Source organism: Amphiprion ocellaris, chromosome 7 (genome assembly GCF_022539595.1).
Source record: "Amphiprion ocellaris isolate individual 3 ecotype Okinawa chromosome 7, ASM2253959v1, whole genome shotgun sequence".
Lineage (NCBI taxonomy): Eukaryota > Metazoa > Chordata > Actinopteri > Pomacentridae > Amphiprion > Amphiprion ocellaris.
The window spans coordinates 39,001,225-39,020,574 of NC_072772.1; the positions used below are offsets into that span (position 1 = coordinate 39,001,225).

Here is a 19,350-nt window from a genome sequence, read left to right on the forward strand (position 1 = left end):
TCACCCCCCCTCCCTGCTAGCATAGCTGTTAGCTTCCCTCTGCAGCGGAACAACAGAGACACTCCCAGATCAGAAGATCCTCCGTCTGCTGGATCCACAGAGGACTAGGAGGACCAGAAGGACCAGGACCATGGAGATGAGGTGAGTTCTTCTGGTTCTGCTCCGACTGAGGATTAGAGATGAGTTGAAACGCTGCACAGAGGAGGAGATGGAGCTCTGTTATGGAGGCCTCAGTGGTCCTGCAGACGGAACCAGAACCTCTGAGGCCTCATCGGTCCTGCAGACGGAACCAGAACCTCTGAGCTCTGCTGATTCTGCTGGTTCTGTTAGTTCTCCTGCTGGTTCTGTTAGTTCTCCTGCTGGTTCTGCTAGTTCTCCTGCTGGTTCTGCTGGTTTTAGACATCGGGTCAGTCTGGAAGCTTCTTCTAACTGTTGGGTTCTGCTGGTTCTGCTGTGAGTTTGTTTCTCTGCTCTTCTGTTTGTTCGGAACATTTATCTGCTGCAGGGCTGAGGTCATGTCCAGGAGGTCTGATCTTCATGTCAGGAAACGGATCAGAACCACAGAACCAAAGTTCATCTGCAGAAAAACAGGTTTTCATGTGAACTAATCAGATTAAACCACAGAAGTTTCCTCCTGAACAACATGAGAAGGTCTGATGGACAGGAAGTGATTTTTGAGGAAGAGAGAAGAAGAGAAGAATGTTCTCATGCAGGATGAAGTTCTCCTCAGGTTCTGGTATTGATCAGTTAAAGGTTCTCCTCTGAAGCTTCAGGTGGAGGTGAAAGGAGGTTCTGCTCTCATGTTGGATTCAAACGGCAGCTTTGGTTCTGATGGTTCTGGTGGTTCTAATAGTTCTGATGTTCTGGTGGTTCTGATGGTTCTGATGGTTCTGGTGGTTCTGGTGGTTCTGGTGGTTCTAATAGTTCTGATGGTTCTGGCGGTTCTAATCGTTCTGGTGGTTCCGATGGTTCCAGTGGTTCTAATGGTTGTGGTGGTTCTGGTGGTTCCGGTGGTTCCGATGGTTCTGGCGGTAATCTAATGTGTGCAAAGTGAATCAGTGTGAAGGTACTGAAGTACTTCAGTAGTATTATATCTGTAGTAGGATTTTATAGTCCAGAACTGAAGGACATTAGATCTTCTTGGTGGACCTACAAGAAGGTGAGAAGATCAAAGTGTTTCTCGAAACATGAATCTCCACAACCAGCTGTAAGGGCTGAACTTCTACTGCAAGTGCTCAGTATGACATCATCAGACTGACATCATCTTATTTCCTGACAGTGTGACTCCAGATGTTTTTAGATGTTAGTCCTGGAAGTCGTCTGAATCTTTCCTCTGATTTATTCATTAGTTTCCCTGATGGAACATCAGATCAGTTTCCTCAGAACATGAAGGAAAACTTGCTGGAGGAGGAAAGATCTGCTGTAGGATCCATCCATCTTCATCTGACCCAGTTAGTTTCCTTCTGATACAGTCCTTTAATGAGGAGAAGAACCGGATCAGAACCAGAAGGATGCAGACAGGAAATCAGACAGGAAGTCAGCTGTCGGACACCAAGAAGCTTCTTAATGACGTTAGAAACAAACCACAAACTAACTTCTGAAGAACTTCAGAGGCTGGAGATCTGCTGGACCTTTATTCTCATAGTCCACCTGATTGGACCGCTTTCTGATCAGTTTATTGATTATTGACCAGTTTATTGATTGTCAATCAGTTTATTGATTATTGATCAGACAGAGTGAAGGAGGTCTGAAGGATAGATGTTTCTGCTGGAGGCTCTAAACTTTCTGATGTGTTCAGTTTCATGTGTTTCTGCTTCTGTGAAGTTCTGGACTCTAAACAGTGATTCATTTATAAAAGTATGACCAGAACCAGAACAGGACCTGACTGAAGGTCTGACTGAAGGTCAGTCTGATTTCCTGAAGGTCCGACTGTTTCTGTCTGAGCTCAGTGGTCCTGGTCCTTTTCTGGTTCTGGTTCTAGTCCTGGTTCTGTTCTGATCCTGGTTCTGGTTCTGTTCTAGTCCTGGTTCTGGTCCTGGTTCTGTTTCTGGTTCTGTTCTAGTCCTGGTTCTGGTCCTGGTTCTGTTTCTGGTTCTGTTCTAGTCCTGGTTCTGGTCCTGGTTCAGTTGGGATGATTTAATGCAGGAAACTCAGCTATCAGCTGTAAACGTCCATCAGGCTGCAGCAGAAACACTGTTCTGTGTTGGTTCTGTGTTGGTTCTGTGTCTGTTCTGTGTTGGTTCTGTGTTTGTTCTGTGTTGGTTCTGTGTCGGTTCTGTATTGATTCCTGCTGGAACGCTGCATCTTGTTCAGGACGTTCAGGATGTTCTGAGTGTCAGTTTCTGGACCCCATCAGAACTAGACCTGATTCCCGTCCAGGTCTCTGGGTTTTGGTTCTGTACTGGTTCTGCTGGGTTCCTCCAGTGTTCCTTCTTCTCTCATTTCTTCTCAGTTTGAAGCTGAAACCTTCCTGCAGTGTTTCTCCCAGTTTCTGTTCCTGGTAAACATCAGATTGGATCAGAACCGGGTTCTTCTGCTCCTGTGGTTCTCCAGCTCTGTGCCTTTATTTCTTCTCCATACTTCCTGGTTCTGATCCATACTTCCTGGTTCTCAGGAGAACCAACGTCTTGGTTCAGGAACTGAAGAACTGAAAACAGCAGAATTAAAGCTCAGAGTCTCATTTAGATTTTCAGCGTTTCAGAGTTCCGGTGAAATAAAATCAGTCTGCTGCAGTGAAGAGACTCAGACAGATGTAGAGGATATTTAATATTTATATGTTCTAATACATAACACTATACTGGATAATATTTAATATTTATATGATCTAGTACATAACACTATACTGGATAATGTTTAATATTTATATGATCTAGTACATAACACTATACTGGATAATATTTAATATTTATATGATCTAGTACATAACACTACTGAATATGATCTAATATACAGCATTATTATATTTATATATGACAGTCGAATGAAGCTTCATTATGTTCCGTTTCTCTCCATCACTCAGTGGAAGCTTTAAAGATGTTCCTGAACGCTGAGTCACTGGATGGACGGAGATCCGGTTCAGTTTCTGGTTCTAAACAGATCATCTGTGGTTTCTGTAGAAGATCCTCCACTTTACAGCTCCGTCACATTCAAGAAATAAAACTTATTCGTCTCAGTGAACCTTTAATGAGTGACCTGCTGATGAACTTCATCAGAGTTTAAACTCAGAGAACAGTCTGTTAGCATAGCTGCTGCTAACTGCTGACCAATAACAGCTACCGACCAATCGCAGCGATCGACCAATCAGAGCTACAGACCAATCAGAGCAGACTGGGAGGAGCTAAAAGTGAGCTGCCCAATGACTTTAAAAACCAACCGTCATATGACACGACCTTCTGTTAGACAACCAATCACAGGACAGTGTGTTGTTGTCTCGTCCAATCACAGGACAGTGTGTTGTTGTCTCGTCCAATCACAGGACAGTGTGTTGTTGTCTCGTCCAATCACAGGACAGTGTGTTGTTGTCTCGTCCAATCACAGGACAGTGTCTTGTTGTCTCGTCTAATCAGAGGACAGTGTGGTGTTGTTTCGTCCAATCACAGGACAGTGTCTTGTCTCGTCCAATCAGAGTTGTCGTCTCGTCCAATCACAGGACAGTGTGTTGTTGTCTCGTCCAATCAGAGGACAGTATGTTGTTGTCTCGTCCAATCAGAGGACAGTGTCTTGTTTTCTCGTCCAATCACAGGACAGTGTGTTGTTTCCCTCTAAGGATCTTCTTCCTTTTCTTTGAACTCTGCATCTTTAAACTGAAGCCAGAGACGAACTCATGAACAGGAAGAGTTCAGAAAACCACAGATTGGACTGGTTCCACTGGGAAGGACAGACCGGTTCCACTGGGAAGGACAGACTGGGAGAGACTAGTGCTGATGGACTCTAAAGTACTCTAAACTACTCTAAAGTATTTAAATGTTTTCATGGAGTTCTCATCCTGGTGTTTGTTAATGAACTGGTTAATAATTAATACCAGATCAATCATTATAAAGGGGAATAATTAATAAAAACACTGAAGGTTTGAAAAATCTACAGACAGGAAATAACACTGAGGTTCTGGAAAAACAAAAACTGTAGATGAAGTAAAATCTGCTTTAATTCTAGATGATGTCATCAGCTGGAGGTTCTTTAGGTCTGGTTCTGCTTCTGGTTCTGGTTCTTGTTCTGTAGTTTCCTGGTTCTGGTTCTGGAGATTCCTGGTTCTGGTTCTGGTTCTGAGGAGGGTCTCAGTCTGAGTCTTGGTCCTCTTCAGAAACTGTTTTATGGCAGAACTTGGAGGTGTCAGATTTTTAAAAACGTTCTTTAGAAGTTCAGATTTCTCTGCTCCTCTATGGAGCGGAACATCTGAGGAACCTCTGAGGAACCTGATCCACGTTTATATAGACCAGACAGCTGATTGGTTCATTCATTAATACTTTAATTAAAAAATTCTACAGTTAATAAATACTACAAGTACTAAATACTACAGGTAATAAATTCTACAGTTTATAAATACTACAAGTAATAAATACTACAAGTAATAAATTCTACAGTTAATAAATACTACAAGTAATAAATACTACAAGTAATAAATACTATAGTTAATAAATACTACAAGTAATAAATACTACAGGTAACAAATACTACAAGTAATAAATACTACAGGAAACAAATACTACAAGTAATAAATACTACAGGTAACAAATACTACAAGTAATAAATACTACAGTTAATAAATACTATAAGTAATAAATACTACAAGTAATAAATACTACAGGTAACAAATACTACAAGTAATAAATACTACAGTTAATAAATACTACAAGTAATAAATACTACAGTTAATAAATACTACAAGTAATAAATACTACAGTTAATAAATACTACAAGTAATAAATACTACAAGTAATAAATACTACAGGTATTTCTTCCTCTCTGTGGTCTCTGAATGTGTCGTTGGTTTAAATCATGGACTCTTCAGATCAGCTGATCAGGAACATCGATCAGCTGATCAATAGAGGAACTAAATGTTACTGACTGGAACATGATGAGTCATAGTGAGGTCAGCAGGAACAGACATGACATCATCAGATCACATGACTCTGGTCATCCTGACATCATTCATCTCTGCAGCACTCAAAGTCCTGCAGCTCTGGAGAACCAGAACCAGGACCAGAACCAGGACCAGAACAAGGACCAGAACCAGGACCAAGACCAGGACCAGGACCACAACCAGAAACAGGAGGAGATTCTGGTTGTGGTTCTGGTTCTGGAGGATCTGGTGCAGACAGTTAGTTTTTTGGTGAAGATTTAAATGTTTTTCCTGTTAAAGTTCATGTTTGTAGTTTTATTTCCTGTTCCTCCTGTTGAGTCCTGCAGACGCTCAGCTGCACTTTTATTCCCAGAATCATGAATTCAACATGAATAAAACATGAATTAATCATGAATTAAACACGACGTCTGTCTGATGGAGGAGCTGGTGAGTTCAGTACCAGCCATAGACACAAACTAACAATCAGCACACTGTGGACTGGTCTGGGATCAGTTTAAACACAACAATCGGCTCCTTTAGTTCTGGTCTGGGATCAGTTTAAACACAACAATCGGCTCCTTTAGTTCTGGTCTGGGATCAGTTTAAACACAACAATCGGCTCCTTTAGTTCTGGTCTGGGATCAGTTTAAAGCGTCTGTAGAAACAGTAGGAAGATCTGCTGGATTTATGGAAAATGTTTTTACCTCCAAAGTTTGAACTTTCCTCTGAGACAGAACGGATTTATTACTGCTGGGATGCAGGTAGAGGTTAGACCTTTACTGGTTTACTGGTTTATATCTTTACTGGTTTACTGGTTTATATCTTTACTGGTTTACTGGTTTATCTCTTTACTGGCTTACTGGTTTATATCTTTACTGGTTTATAGCTTTACTGGTTTACTGGTTTATATCTTTACTGGTTTACTGGTTTATATCTTTACTGGTTTACTGGTTTATATCGTTACTGGTTTAGTGGTTTAAAAGTCTAAAGGTGTACTGGTCGTTATCAGGCCAGTCTGTGGTTTCTGACGAGTGTTTCTGCAACTTCTCAGATTCTGAGAAAACCTTTTTACATGTAGCACCAGAATTATAACAGACTTATTGTAATAGCAGAGTAATAATAAGTCTGTTCTAATGCCTCTGTTATTGTAGTAGTTCTGTAGTAGCTCTGAGCTGCAGCAGGTGAATAAAACCAACAGCAGAGATGAAGCTGCAGAGCCAACATGTTCAGATTAATAGAGAGTTTATGATTATTAAAGAGCTCAGACTGAACATGAATGTTCTTGTTGTCAGAAGCTTCTAGATTTATGAAATATTTCCTTCAGTCCTCCTCAGTGATGCAGGAATCAAAGTGTCCTCATTAAACTTTATCTGTAGAGTTTCTGATGCACAAACAACTTGAACACACAGAGGGACCAACACATTCCACATCACTGCTGGGATTTAAAGAAACATTCGTACTTTTTAATGTCAGATATCATAACTGATGTACAGGAAGTCCTTAAAAAGTCCAACTGATCTGTTGGATTTAGTTTAAAATCTACAGACTTTAACCGTCAGAACCGTAGAATCTGCTGGTGGGTTTGAAAAGAGTTTCCTCTAAAAACTGGTTCAAATTATAATCCAGAAACTATAAAAACAGAACACATCCTGAGATTCTCAACCTTCCCACTGTCTTTGAATGCATCACGTGTTTTAACAGAATAATTAATAAATCTGAGTTTAAATCAAGATATTTAATCCAAATCATTTCATTCTACACGTCCCATTAAAACATTCTCTAAAAATACAGTTTATACTACAAAGATTCTATAGACCAGAACCAGAACCTCCTCCTGGTTCTGGCTCTAGTTCTTGTTCTGGTTCTCCAGGAGACTGAGAGGAAAACCATCAGAAATTTCAATTGAGAACCCTTTTTCTTTCTCTTTCTTTCTTTATAGTACGTCACAGTATCTCTGTGTTTCTTATTTTTATTGTCTACCTTACATTCTGAATATTTAGAATATGTCTTTCCAGAATCAGTTCTGGCTGAATGTTTAGCAGTTTGGGTTCCATCTGAGGGAGGTGGTACATCTGACTGATGAGGAGTTAAGTTGACATCTCAGTGAGTCACTAAATGTCTCCTTTAGTCTGATGGTTCAATAACCAGCTAACTACCATCATCTGAAGGTTCAGGAATCGATGGACTGAAGGTGTGTGAATGGGGACAGCTGGAAAGACTTGGATGTAGTTGACTTGGAAACCTGCATCGGAGTTTACAAATCAGAAGTTGAAGCAACAGCAGGCTGTTGAAATGCTGAGACTGGAAGGTTTTCCATCCACCAAGTCTCTGAAGACATCCCAGGTTTGGTTCCATGTCAAATGCTTTGATAAACAAACATGTTTATGAGAGGAAAGGAGGTCTCCACCATCAGTCCTTATGATCTATCCTGTGAGAGTCATGAATGTGCTCCTTAAATTAGAAAAGATCTGGATGAAAGATGTTCAAGATACACTGACTCTAAAACTGAAAGTCTGACCTGATGGTGGTGCTACAGGAACGGTCTGATCATCACCAGAACCAACAGGCTTCATACTCTGGTGGACATTAATGTTGTCAGTAAATCTGAGAAGATTTGGATGAAAACTTTAATGAATTGAACAGTTTGGCCTGATGGTGGCACTAGAGGACAGGTCAGGTTTCATTGTCAGGAGTTATTTATGTCTTCAACAGATGAACAAAGTGCCTGACACAATAACGTGGTCAACAGGTTTATCTAAATCATCTTCTGGAGACAAGATAACAGATGGGCTAACTCCTCAGTAGTTTGTTGAGGGACTTTATTTCCTGGTTTGGCTTCATGTGAAAATGTTGGAGCCAGATTCTGTTTTCTGATGACACAGCTGCAGGTAATCAGTTCATATCTGAAGGATATTTTTAGCTTTACACTTTATAATTCTGGCAGTAAAGTGATAAGAAGTCTGATCACCTGATGCACTTGAAGGCTGCGTCACACCTGCAGTGATTCTGTTAGCTACCTGACCAACTGCGGATAAAGAGCCAACAGAGAAATATCACAGTTAGAATGTTCAATTCAGGTCAGTATTCATAATTACTCATCATTTTGTTCATAAAGTTCAGGAGAAAAGGATTTAATTTGACTTAAACATGTTTACTAAATGAATTTAATGGTAACAACAATAAAAACACACATGAACACAGAGCTGAGGTTTGAACACACAGTCCAGGCCAGAAAGGTCAAGAGATAAATACTTCATTACTAAACAACAGATCATACAAACAGAACTGAGCAGATCAAGGAGGGAAACTCAGCAACCAAACTCCAGGTAAAAACTAAGGGATTTAACTAAGAACTAAACAGAACTCTAAACTAACAACAGATAACAACTAACAGAACAAACTACAGGGGCTAAAACTGAGACTGGACAGAACGGCTTCACTCACAACCAAAAATACTAAGAAGTAGGATTCAGGATGGATCAGAGCTTCCTTGGATTGGAAGGTGGTGACACTGGTTCGTAAAGCTCGTAAAGATCTGAATCCTCCTCGGCCATATAGGACAAGGCGTGGTTGAAGGCAGCTTGACTGCGTTCGAAGGCAGCGGATGCAGACTGAATAGCGGTCATAATCTGGACAGTGGAGGCAGCGAGGGCTTTGGTTTGACAAGGACTGAGCGGGGATCTGAGCTCTTCGTGGCTGATCAGGGTACATGACGACAACCGCGGAAGGTATACCGACGACGACGACCACACCGCACTGACAGATCTGGTGAGCTTGGAACTGAGGAGTGGTGGGAAGTTACACGGCAGTGGTGACTCCTCCCTGACATCGGGGAAGAGGTCCAAGTCCTCTTCAGATGATGAGGAGGCTGCAGACAGCACAGAGCAGCAGGACTGCAGGCAGAGAAAACAAGAATCAGTATAAGGTTTGACACGAGCAACAAGTTTTCAAGGGACCTGAGCCTCTACCAGCAGGAGCTGAGTATACTTTTTTGACTCTTCGTCTGTCTTTCTGTCTTTCTGTCTCCAGTTCTGTCCAATGAGACTCGTCCGTCCACTTTAGGAACCTTCTGTCCTCCTAACATGAGCCTTGATGTTCTCTCACTTGTTGGCCCCGAGCCTCCGTCTCCGATGCTCACCTCCGTTACCCCAGTAACGCCGGACACCTCCACCTGCCCCGCCTCCATCAGCTCCGCCCCCCTCATGGACCTGGAGCGGCCCGAGGACGGAGCCTCGCTGTCGGGTTCAGAGCCCAGCAGAGGCAGCCCCTCTGGGGGAGGAACCGAGGAGGGAAGAGACGCCTCCAGGAGGTAACACAAAAAAAACCCACGATGGTTAGACACACAACAACAACACAACAAACACCACGATGGTTAGACACACAACAACAGCACAAGAACACAACAACAACCACGATGGTGATACACACAGCAACAGCACAACAAACAATATAAGGGTTAGATACACAACAACAGCACAAGAACACAACAAACACCACGATGGTTAGACACACAACAACAACACAACAACCACCACGATGGTTAGACACACAACAACAGCACAAGAACACAACAACAACCACGATGGTGAGACACAACAACAACACAACAAACACCATGATGGTTAGACACACAACAACAACACAACAAACACCACGATGGTTAGACACACAACAACAGCACAACAAACAATATAAGGGTTAGACACACAACAACAGCACAAGAACACAACAAACACCACGATGGTTAGACACACAACAACAACACAACAACCACCATGATGGTTAGACACACAACAACACAAGAAACACCACGATGGTTAGACACACAACAGCACAAGAACACAACAAACACCACAAGGGTTAGACACACAACAACAACAACACAACAAACACCACGATGATTAGACACACAACAACAACACAACAAACACCACGATGGTTAGACACACAACAACAACACAACAAACACCACGATGGTTAGACACACAACAACAACACAACAAACACCACGATGGTTAGACACACAACAACAACACAAGAAACACCACGATGGTTAGACACACAACAGCACAAGAACACAACAAACACCACAAGGGTTAGACACACAACAACAACAACACAACAAACACCACGATGGTTAGACACACAACAACAACACAACAAACACCACGATGGTTAGACACACAACAACAACACAACAAACACCACGATGGTTAGACACACAACAACAACACAACAAACACCACGATGGTTAGACACACAACAACAAAACAACAACTTTAACACTAGGGTTAGTGTGACCGTTAAAACACAACCAGTTCTAGGGTTACTTGACCGAACCCTAGAACTGTTACCTGAATTTAATTTCCACTGAGATCCATAAAATCATCTACAGCAGAAATATTCCAGGCAGTAGAAGCTCAGAGAGTCTGTAGACTTGAAGGTCTGAGAATGTTTTCAGGAGGTTTCTCAGTCTGATTCTCCATGTTCATGTTTCCTGGTTTAATCTACATGGTCTGACGATCTCCATCTTCTTCCAGGATGAAGAAACCTCCTCCTCTCCACACCGGAGCCGACTGGAAGGTAGTCCTTCACCTGCCGGAGATCGAGAAGTGGCTGAAGGCCACCAGCGATAGAGTCACTCAGCTTTCTCACTCTGTGGGACAAGATGGAGACAACCGACACGTGGACGTCCATCTGGTGCAGCTGAAGGTAAACATGGGGCTTCTTCATGGAGGTTCTTCATGGAGCTTCTTCCTGGAGGTTCTTCATGGAGCTTCTTCCTGGAGGTTCTTCATGGAGCTTCTTCATGTAGATTCTTCATGGAGGTTCTTCATGGAGCTTCTTCATGCAGATTCTTCATGGAGCTTCTTCATGGAGCTTCTTCCTGGTTCTGATCCAAACATCTCTGAGTCTGAAGGTTTTTGAACCTTCTAAGCAGTGATTGGCTGCTGCGTTGCTGATTCATGAAACTTGTGATGAGCTCAGTAGAGAAGGTGTGATTTAGAGGAGGACGTCTGTTCCTGATTGGTTCTGGTCTGGCTGCTCATTAACATAATTAGTGGTTACTTTAAACACACTGATCCTGGAACACTTTGACTGTGGAACCAGTTTTAATCTGATTTCTGCAGGCATGATTCTGATCCGTTGGTACGTCTTTTAGATGTTTAATCAGCAGAAAAATACTCAGAAGGAGACCAGTGAAGAAACCTGAAACCTGACAAAGAAACCTGAAACCCGACAAAGAAACCTGAAACATGAGTACAGGAACCTGACCAATTTCCAGATTTGGATTTTTTAAAATCTTCCAGCAGCTAAAAAACTCAGATGAGCTGACGTTTGTCCTGATTTGGTTTCTGAAGAACTAAAATGTTCTGAAGTGAAGCGTGAAGGAAAGTTTCCATGTTTGTTCCAGCAGCTCCAGTGTTTGTCTTCAGGAGTCCAGAGGCAGCAGCACAGTTTATACATGCAGTGATGCAGACATGCAGACATGCAGTGATGCAGACATGCAGACATGCAGTGATGCAGACATGCAGTGATGCAGCGATGCAGTGATGCAGACATGCAGTGATGCAGACATGCAGTGATGCAGACATGCAGACATGCAGTGATGCAGACATGCAGCGATGCAGACATGCAGCAATGCAGTGATGCAGCGATGCAGACATGCAGCGATGTAGACATGCAGACCTGCAGCGATGCAGACATGCAGCGATGTAGAAGGCAGCGATGCAGTGATGCAGACATGCAGTGATGCAGACATGGAGCGATGCAGCGATGCAGACATGCAGCGATGCAGACATGGAGCGATGCAGCGATGCAGACATGCAGCAATGCAGTGATGCAGCGATGCAGACATGCAGCGATGTAGACATGCAGACCTGCAGCGATGCAGACATGCAGCGATGCAGAAGGCAGCGATGCAGCGATGCAGACATGCAGCGATGCAGACATACAGTGATGCAGTGATGCAGACATGCAGCGATGCAGACATACAGCTCAGCCTTGTGAACAGCTGATCCCCTGCTGTGACCTCGGGTGAGTTTCCCATGATGCTCTGCTGTTACATAACGAGGTCGCAGCTGATTTCTTTATATAACTGCACCTTCCAGACATCAACTCTCAGCTTTATTTATTTATCAGGAGGAAAAAGAAAGTTTCAGTCTGACGGTTTTCTGTCCATGAAGACCTGAACAGAGACTCTGAAGAACAAACAGTTTTACTGAAGATCTCATTTATCAGGAACCTGGAGAAGAAGAGTTTGGACTGAAGCTGGAACACCTGAAGAAACTGAAGAAGTTCTGCTGAGCTCCATCACTTTAATCAATCAGCAGAAACTTTCCTGGAACTCCATCCATCCATCCATCCATCCACCCACCCATCCATCATCCATCCATCCATCCATCCATCCACCCATCCATCATCCATCATCCATCCATCCATCCATCCATCCAGCATCCATCCATCCACCTATCCACCATCCATCCATCCAGCATCCATCCATCCATCCATCCACCCAACCATCCATCCATCCATCCATCCAGCATCCATCCATCCATCCATCCAGCATCCATCCATCCACCCATCCACCATCCATCCATCCATCCATCCATCCAGCATCCATCCATCCACCCATCCACCATCCATCCATATGTTTAGCTGCAGTGACTCAGAGTTTCCGTCAGGATGCTGGTGTGTTTACACAGAGGTGGAAAAAAGTTTTCAGAGACCCTCAAAATTTTACACAATCTCAAATATTATCATGAAATATTTGTGTAAGCATCTTTTTAGTGTTTCTAGAGGTGTGGCTGCATTAGACACACACAAACACAAATGATATTTTATTGTTTATTGTTGTTTTCAAGAAAAACTAATAAACTAAATTCTTGACAGTTTCAATCTGTCACTTCTCAACATTGTTGGTATCAAAGTCACCAAATAGCAGAGAATGTGTTCAGAACTGAACAGTGAATAAACTAAATAAATAAACCATCACATCATCAAATTAATATTTAGTGGTCCTATTAGCAGCAGTAGAGCTCTGATCCTGGATGGATGTTCTCCACCAATCTGGTCCCATTCTTCTTGAATTACTGCTTTAATTCTTCTAAATTCTTTGGTTTACTTTGAAGCAGACCTTCTGATGATCCACCACAGATCTTCAGTCATGTCCAGGATTGAGCTGGCCCCTTCTAAGACCTGGGTACTGAGCTCCTGTCTGTCCAGTTTTTGGGGCTAACCTTGTTAGGGAATTCTGCGATGTCAAAAGAGGAATCAGGAGGCAAACTCAGGGACACTCTGGAGACTCAGATGGCTTATGTTGAGAATAAGGTTTACTGAATTCAGGAGAAATGATACAGCGAGTAACACAGTGACGTGAGCACTGGCAGCATCAGTTCTGAGGAGTCTCTCTGGTCTTGGGCATATATACTGTTTGGAAGGCGTGCCATGTTGATGTTACATTCTAAATGTGGAGGCAGGACTGTTAGTTCAGGATCCATCTGAACAGGAACACAGCAATATAACCTTGTTGTTCTGACATCGTCAGCCAGATAGTTGTCTTTTATCCTTATGTTATGTTTACCAAGCGTCTGTCTGTCTCAGGGTCATATTAGGGGACAGAGAGAGCATACGCAAGTTTGTATCCTCTATCTAGGAGAACCATGAGTCAAGGGTGACCATTTGGGATGACTCAGCATTTAGGCTGTCATAAACTAGAACCACCTCAGTCATGAGAAAGTGAGTAATTTTTCCTTCACAAACCTCTGTCTCTGATTGGTCAGGTTGTTCTGGACAGCCTTGTAGGACCTTCAGCCATGATCAAAAGTCTGGTTTGACCACTGCTGCTGAAGGTCCTGTCATGTCTTCTGTGGTTTTCCTGTGGATCAGGATGAGGTCATTTCTTGCTGTAGAAACTCTTGGACGTCCAGATGTTGGTTGGTCTGTATTTCTGCTGGAGGACTGCATCTGCACTTCCTGGATATCTGGAGGCAGCTTAGACCCTTCCTGGATGAGAATCTGGATCTCCAGCCGTATTTCCTTCTTTAGGTTCCTTGTTTTTGAACATTTCTGTCTCTGAAGAACTTTCTATTGTGCTGGTTTTAAACATAAACACGAAGCAACAAAAACTGTGTCTTTAATAAGAACCTTCATTAGTGGATCACTGGAACCAGAAGGACCCGAAACTCAACATCTATCATTTGTATGGAACCAATCAGTTTTAGGTTTTAATGTCTTTTTAGGAAGTGTTTAGTATTCTGGCTGTGATAAAATAAACTACACTGAAGACCTCAGAGTGATTCTTAGTGCAGTTTTTCATAAATACATGGGATGTCTGAAAACTGCTGCATCTAAATTTTAATTTCTCATCAAATTCTACTTTTTAAAACCTTGATGTTGTAAAAAGTTTAGTTTGTGTGTTTCAGTTGAATCACTAGAGGTCAGTAAAGATTCAGGAGCTTCAGTTTATCTGTAGACAGAAGAAGAAATGCAGAATTTGAAGAATTATGAGAAAATCTGAGGAATGAAGAGAGAATTAAACAGTAAAAATTCATGTAAAACTGTAAAAGTACTAATACACACTGTAAAAGTACTGGAGTACCAGTAAAAGTCCTGCATTGAAAATGCTCCTGAAGTAAAGTATTATCATGAAAATCAGTTAAAACATTAAAAATACTTCAGGCAGTACTTTAAATATTTCTCCTGCTGTACAGTTAAAGTATTATTATCATTATTAGAGGATATTTTCTGGTGTTTTCATGTAAAATCAGGATTTTAAATCGATTTATTTTTCTTTTAAACTTGAGAAAATGAATCTAGAAGCTGCCAGCTATGATTTAAAGGAGCAGAATAACTGAGACTGGATTATCTTTATTTTTTATAGATTATGTAAAGGTACTACAGCTGTAAACCGTTTTTAAATTATATAAAGGGACTATGGCTGTAAATTATTTTTTAATTTATATAAAGGAACTAGAGCTGTAAATTATTTTTATAGATTATATAAAGGAACTACAGCTGTAGATAAATACAGTAAAGAGTCAAATATTACTGCAGTAAAAATAAACGATGGAAGCAGCTTGATTCTCTGGCCGATGCCGCCATCTAGTGGTTCACTTCCTGTATTACAGCAAAGAGAAACCAACAGTGGAGGTTCAGGATCTGGTTGTGGTTCTCTATTTGTGGTGGTTTTGTGTCTTTTTGTGGTTTTGTGTGTCTCTGTAGCTGGTTGTAGTTGATTTGTAGTTTCCTTGTGATTGATTTGTGTTTCTCTTGTTTTTAAATCATAAAACAGAAATATTGAGGTATAAGTACTAGAGGACAGGACTGAACGGCAGCACTCTGGTTTCCCTCCACTGAGGTCAGCAGGTTAAACTTTGGCCACTAAGAGTTAAAAGAGTCCCACTGATGATTTATTTCTATTATTATTATTTCATTTCATAAACTGGATAAATGTCCAGACTGATCCTAGAACAGCTGTTGGTGAACGTGGACAGAACCGGGTTCTAGTCTTCATGCTAAGCTAGGCTAACCTGCTGACTGACTGAGGTTCTGGTTCTGGTCCAGATGCTGGTTCTGGTCCAGATGTTGGTTCTGGTGAGTTTATTTCAGACGTGGAGTCACCCTCATCATGTCCAGAGTCCAGCTCAGTCCCACGCTGCCACCTCACAGTCAGGTGTTGCTGTGTTGTTGTGTTGTCTGTTTGTGTAGGCGTGTTGTTGTGGTGTCATCTTATTGTTTTATGGTGTTGTCATGTTTTTTGCTATGTTGCTGTTTTATTGTGTTGTTGTCTGTTTGTGTAGTTGTGTTGTGCTGCAGGACGTGACGGTAGTGGCCATGTTTAATGTATGCGGTGTGCGGTGATGCCTCTGTGACCTCATCCTGTCTTCTGTGACCTCATCGTGTCGTCACTGCGCTTTTCTTTGTTTCTGTCTTTTAGTGTCACATTTGTGATGCGTCTCTTTGCTGCCGACCTTCACACAGTAACACACACACAGCTGTGTGTGTGTTACTGTGTGTGTTTTAGAGCAGTGGTTCTCAACTGGTCTGGGCCTGGGACTCACCATAAAACTGAAATGACAAGTCGTGACCCAAACAATATTTCTCCAAAAATCAACAATTTATTGATTGAGCGTTCGAAGACAAAACTTTTAAACCTGAACTCAAGTACTTCACAACAACTCAAAATCAAGCAGCAATACTAATTCAAGTACTGAGGACTTTGAAACAAGTAGAACAATAGCCTCAAGTAGTTCTCAGGATATATAAAAGTGCATTTTTTTTTCTACAAAAAAAGTGCAATTCAACAAAACCAGTAGCTTCTCATAATACTGCACAAGTCTGCAACATTGCTGTTGTAGCTGGAGAAACTATGTATAGAAATATGTGCAAAAGAGTCCAAAACATGAAAACTGATGAAGTGCATTCAACAAATTATTAAAGTGAAGAAATGCTTAATGTTCTGATCAATCTCAAAATGTAAACACAATAAAACATTTTTCAAAGGGCTTAACTATATTCGAAAGCCAATATTTGGGGAAAAAATAGTGTGCAATATTGAAAGAAAAGTGTGTTTTTAAGCATTTACAAATAAACAAAAGTCACAAGTCACAATAAAAGTACTGCAGAACTACATGAAGTTCTAATGGCTTAGCTGAGGATGCTTTTTGGCCTTTACAAGAGTCTCAAAATCTGGCTGTATGCATGATAAAGCAACTCTGAGGTCATGCTCAATGTTCAGTTTATTTCGGTATTTTGTTTTCAGCTGAACAAGAGCTGAGAAGCCACATTCACAGAGGTATGTGGTGCTGAATGGTAGGAGGATTTTTACAGCTCGACTAGCAATGGAGGGATACTCTCTCATCACATCGTTGCACCAGAACTGGGAAAGGCTTACCTCTGTGAATTTCTTTCTGAGAGTGCGGTCACATGATAGCTCCACCAGCTGACATTCATCGCTGCTAGGCAACGTGATGCTTTCCATGTTTATTCCAAACGGGTCGCGCACCCAGTCGTCCTCGGGTTGTTTATCGGGAAAGTAGTCGCTAAACCGCTCGAAAAGTTTATTCAGATGCGTGCTTTTGGACTCCTTTGTCTTCGATGTAGGAAAATCCATATTTAATGTACTCGCTGTCGTACTTGCGTTTAGCCATGCTGCTGTTGCTATGAAAACATGCAGTTTCTTCTACAGTAATACGAGTGTCCTCACCGGTCGCTGCTGACACGACGACCCCCCTGCGGGTGCGGAGGGGAACTACAATGACTCGCCACTAAATTGGATTATCTTTATTTTTCTCTCGTTTTAGAAAAACGCTCGCGACCCACCAAAAACGGCCCCGCGACCCACTTTTGGGTCGCGACCCACCAGTTGAGAAACACTGTTTTAGAGTGTGTTGGTGTAACAGCCTCTCAGACATTCTTAGCATGAGGCTGCAGGCGTGTGGAACAGCTGCATGGACACACACACACACACACACACACACACACACACGCACACGCACACACTGCTCCTGCAGTGCATTCTGGGAGCAGCGTGTTTAAACTGTTGTTCTTCTAAAAGCTCGTTGGTTGGTTTAAATCCCAGGAAGCATCGTCCAATCAGGTGGTATGGGGGTGGGGCCTGTTGGAGAGCAGCTGTCAGTCATCCAGCAGCTAGCTGGTCGATCCATCAGACCTTCAGCTACATGAGGAGAGTCCGTTTATGGTGTAGATTTGGTTTATTGTGGATGCTGAACATAAAAACGTCTTTTCGAGGCCTTGCAGGTTTTTTAGGAATCATTTATTCAGATTTAATCTTCATGTTGCGATTCTTTTCAGTCTTCATCAGTTTTCACGTCTCATTAAAAGCTTCTGACTGTAGATTCTTATATTTCCTTTCCTTCCTGTTTATTACCAGAATAACGCTCATCTTAGTTTAGTTTAGTTCATGTAAGAGATTCAAACTTTGTCCTAAAGTGACTCCAAACTCGTTCACAACAACTCAGAAATGATCCACAGTTACAGATATTGAGACTAAAGTTTGTCTAAAAGTGAACCAAGTTTTGTCTGAAAAAGGAAGAATTTTCTCCAAATGATTTAATAGATTATCCAAAATGACAAAAAGAATTATGAGAATCAGAACGACCTGAAATCTCCCAGAATGACTCACAAACAATAAAAGACAGAAGAAGTGACTGTAAACTGTTCAAACATATCCAAAACCATAAAAATCAGTCATAAGGACTTCAGATATGTCTAAACTAAACCGTTCTGAATGAGGACAAACTCGAGTTTCTGGAACCAACACATCTTCATTTGGTTCTTTAGATTCGGTTTCCTCTAAATGTTGGACCGTTTGTTCTAAAATAAATCATCTTTAGTTGGTTCTTTATTCTCTGTGCTGCTGGAGGTTCTGTTTCCTGTTTGTTCTGAAGGAACATCAGCTCCATTCTTCTTCCAGTCGTTGATCCTTCAGATGGTTTTGAGTTACAGACTCAACGCTGCTCCAGCTGTCTGATGTTCTGATCTTCTGATATTCTAATATTCCTATCTTCTGATACACTATATTGCCAAAAGTATTCGCTCACCTGCCTTGACTCGCATATGAACATAAGTGACATCCCGTTCCTAATCCATAGGGTTCAATATGACGTGGGTCCACCCTTTGCAGCTAGAACAGCTTCAACTCTTCTGGGAAGGCAGTCCACAAGGTTTAGGAGTGTGTTTATGGGAATTTTTGACCATTCTTCCAGAAGCACATTTGTGAGGTCACACACTGATGTTGGACCAGAAGGTCTGGCTCTCAGTCTCTGCTCTAATTCATCCCAAAGGTGTTCTATGGGGTTGAGGTCAGGACTCTGTGCAGGTCAGTCAAGTTCATCCACACCAGACTCTGTCATCCATGTCTTTATGGACCTTGCTTTGTGCACTGGTGCACAGTCATGTTGGAAGAGGAAGGACCAGCTCCAAACTGTTCCCACAAAGTTGGGAGCATGGAATTGTCCAAAATGTCTTGGTATGCTGAAGCATTCAGAGTTCCTTTCACTGGAACTAAGGGTCCAAGCCCAGCTCCTGAAAAACAAGCCCACACCATAATCCCCCCTCCACAAAACTTTACACTTGGCACAATGCAGTCCCACAAGTATGGTTCTCCTGGCAACCACCAAACCCAGACTGGTCCATCAGATTGCCAGATGGAGAAGCGTGATTGGTCACTCCAGAGAAGGCGTATCCACTGCTCTAGAGTCCAGTGGTGGCTGCTTTACACCACTGCATCCCACGCTTTGCATTGCACTTGGTGATGTATGGCTTGG

The 19,350-nt window shown here is 42.0% G+C and overlaps 1 protein-coding gene across 1 annotated transcript in view; it reads left to right on the forward strand.

Moving 5' to 3' along the window:
- Positions 1 to 19,350, forward strand: part of LOC111579780 (A-kinase anchor protein 6-like) — a 32,529-nt gene continuing 13,179 nt past the window's right edge. Inside the window, exons 1-3 of the mRNA XM_055011897.1 lie at positions 1 to 141; positions 9,089 to 9,368; positions 10,600 to 10,771. Of these exons, the coding sequence (XP_054867872.1) occupies positions 9,142 to 9,368; positions 10,600 to 10,771 (399 nt within the window). The 5' untranslated portion in view covers positions 1 to 141; positions 9,089 to 9,141. The remainder of the gene's footprint in view (positions 142 to 9,088; positions 9,369 to 10,599; positions 10,772 to 19,350) is intronic.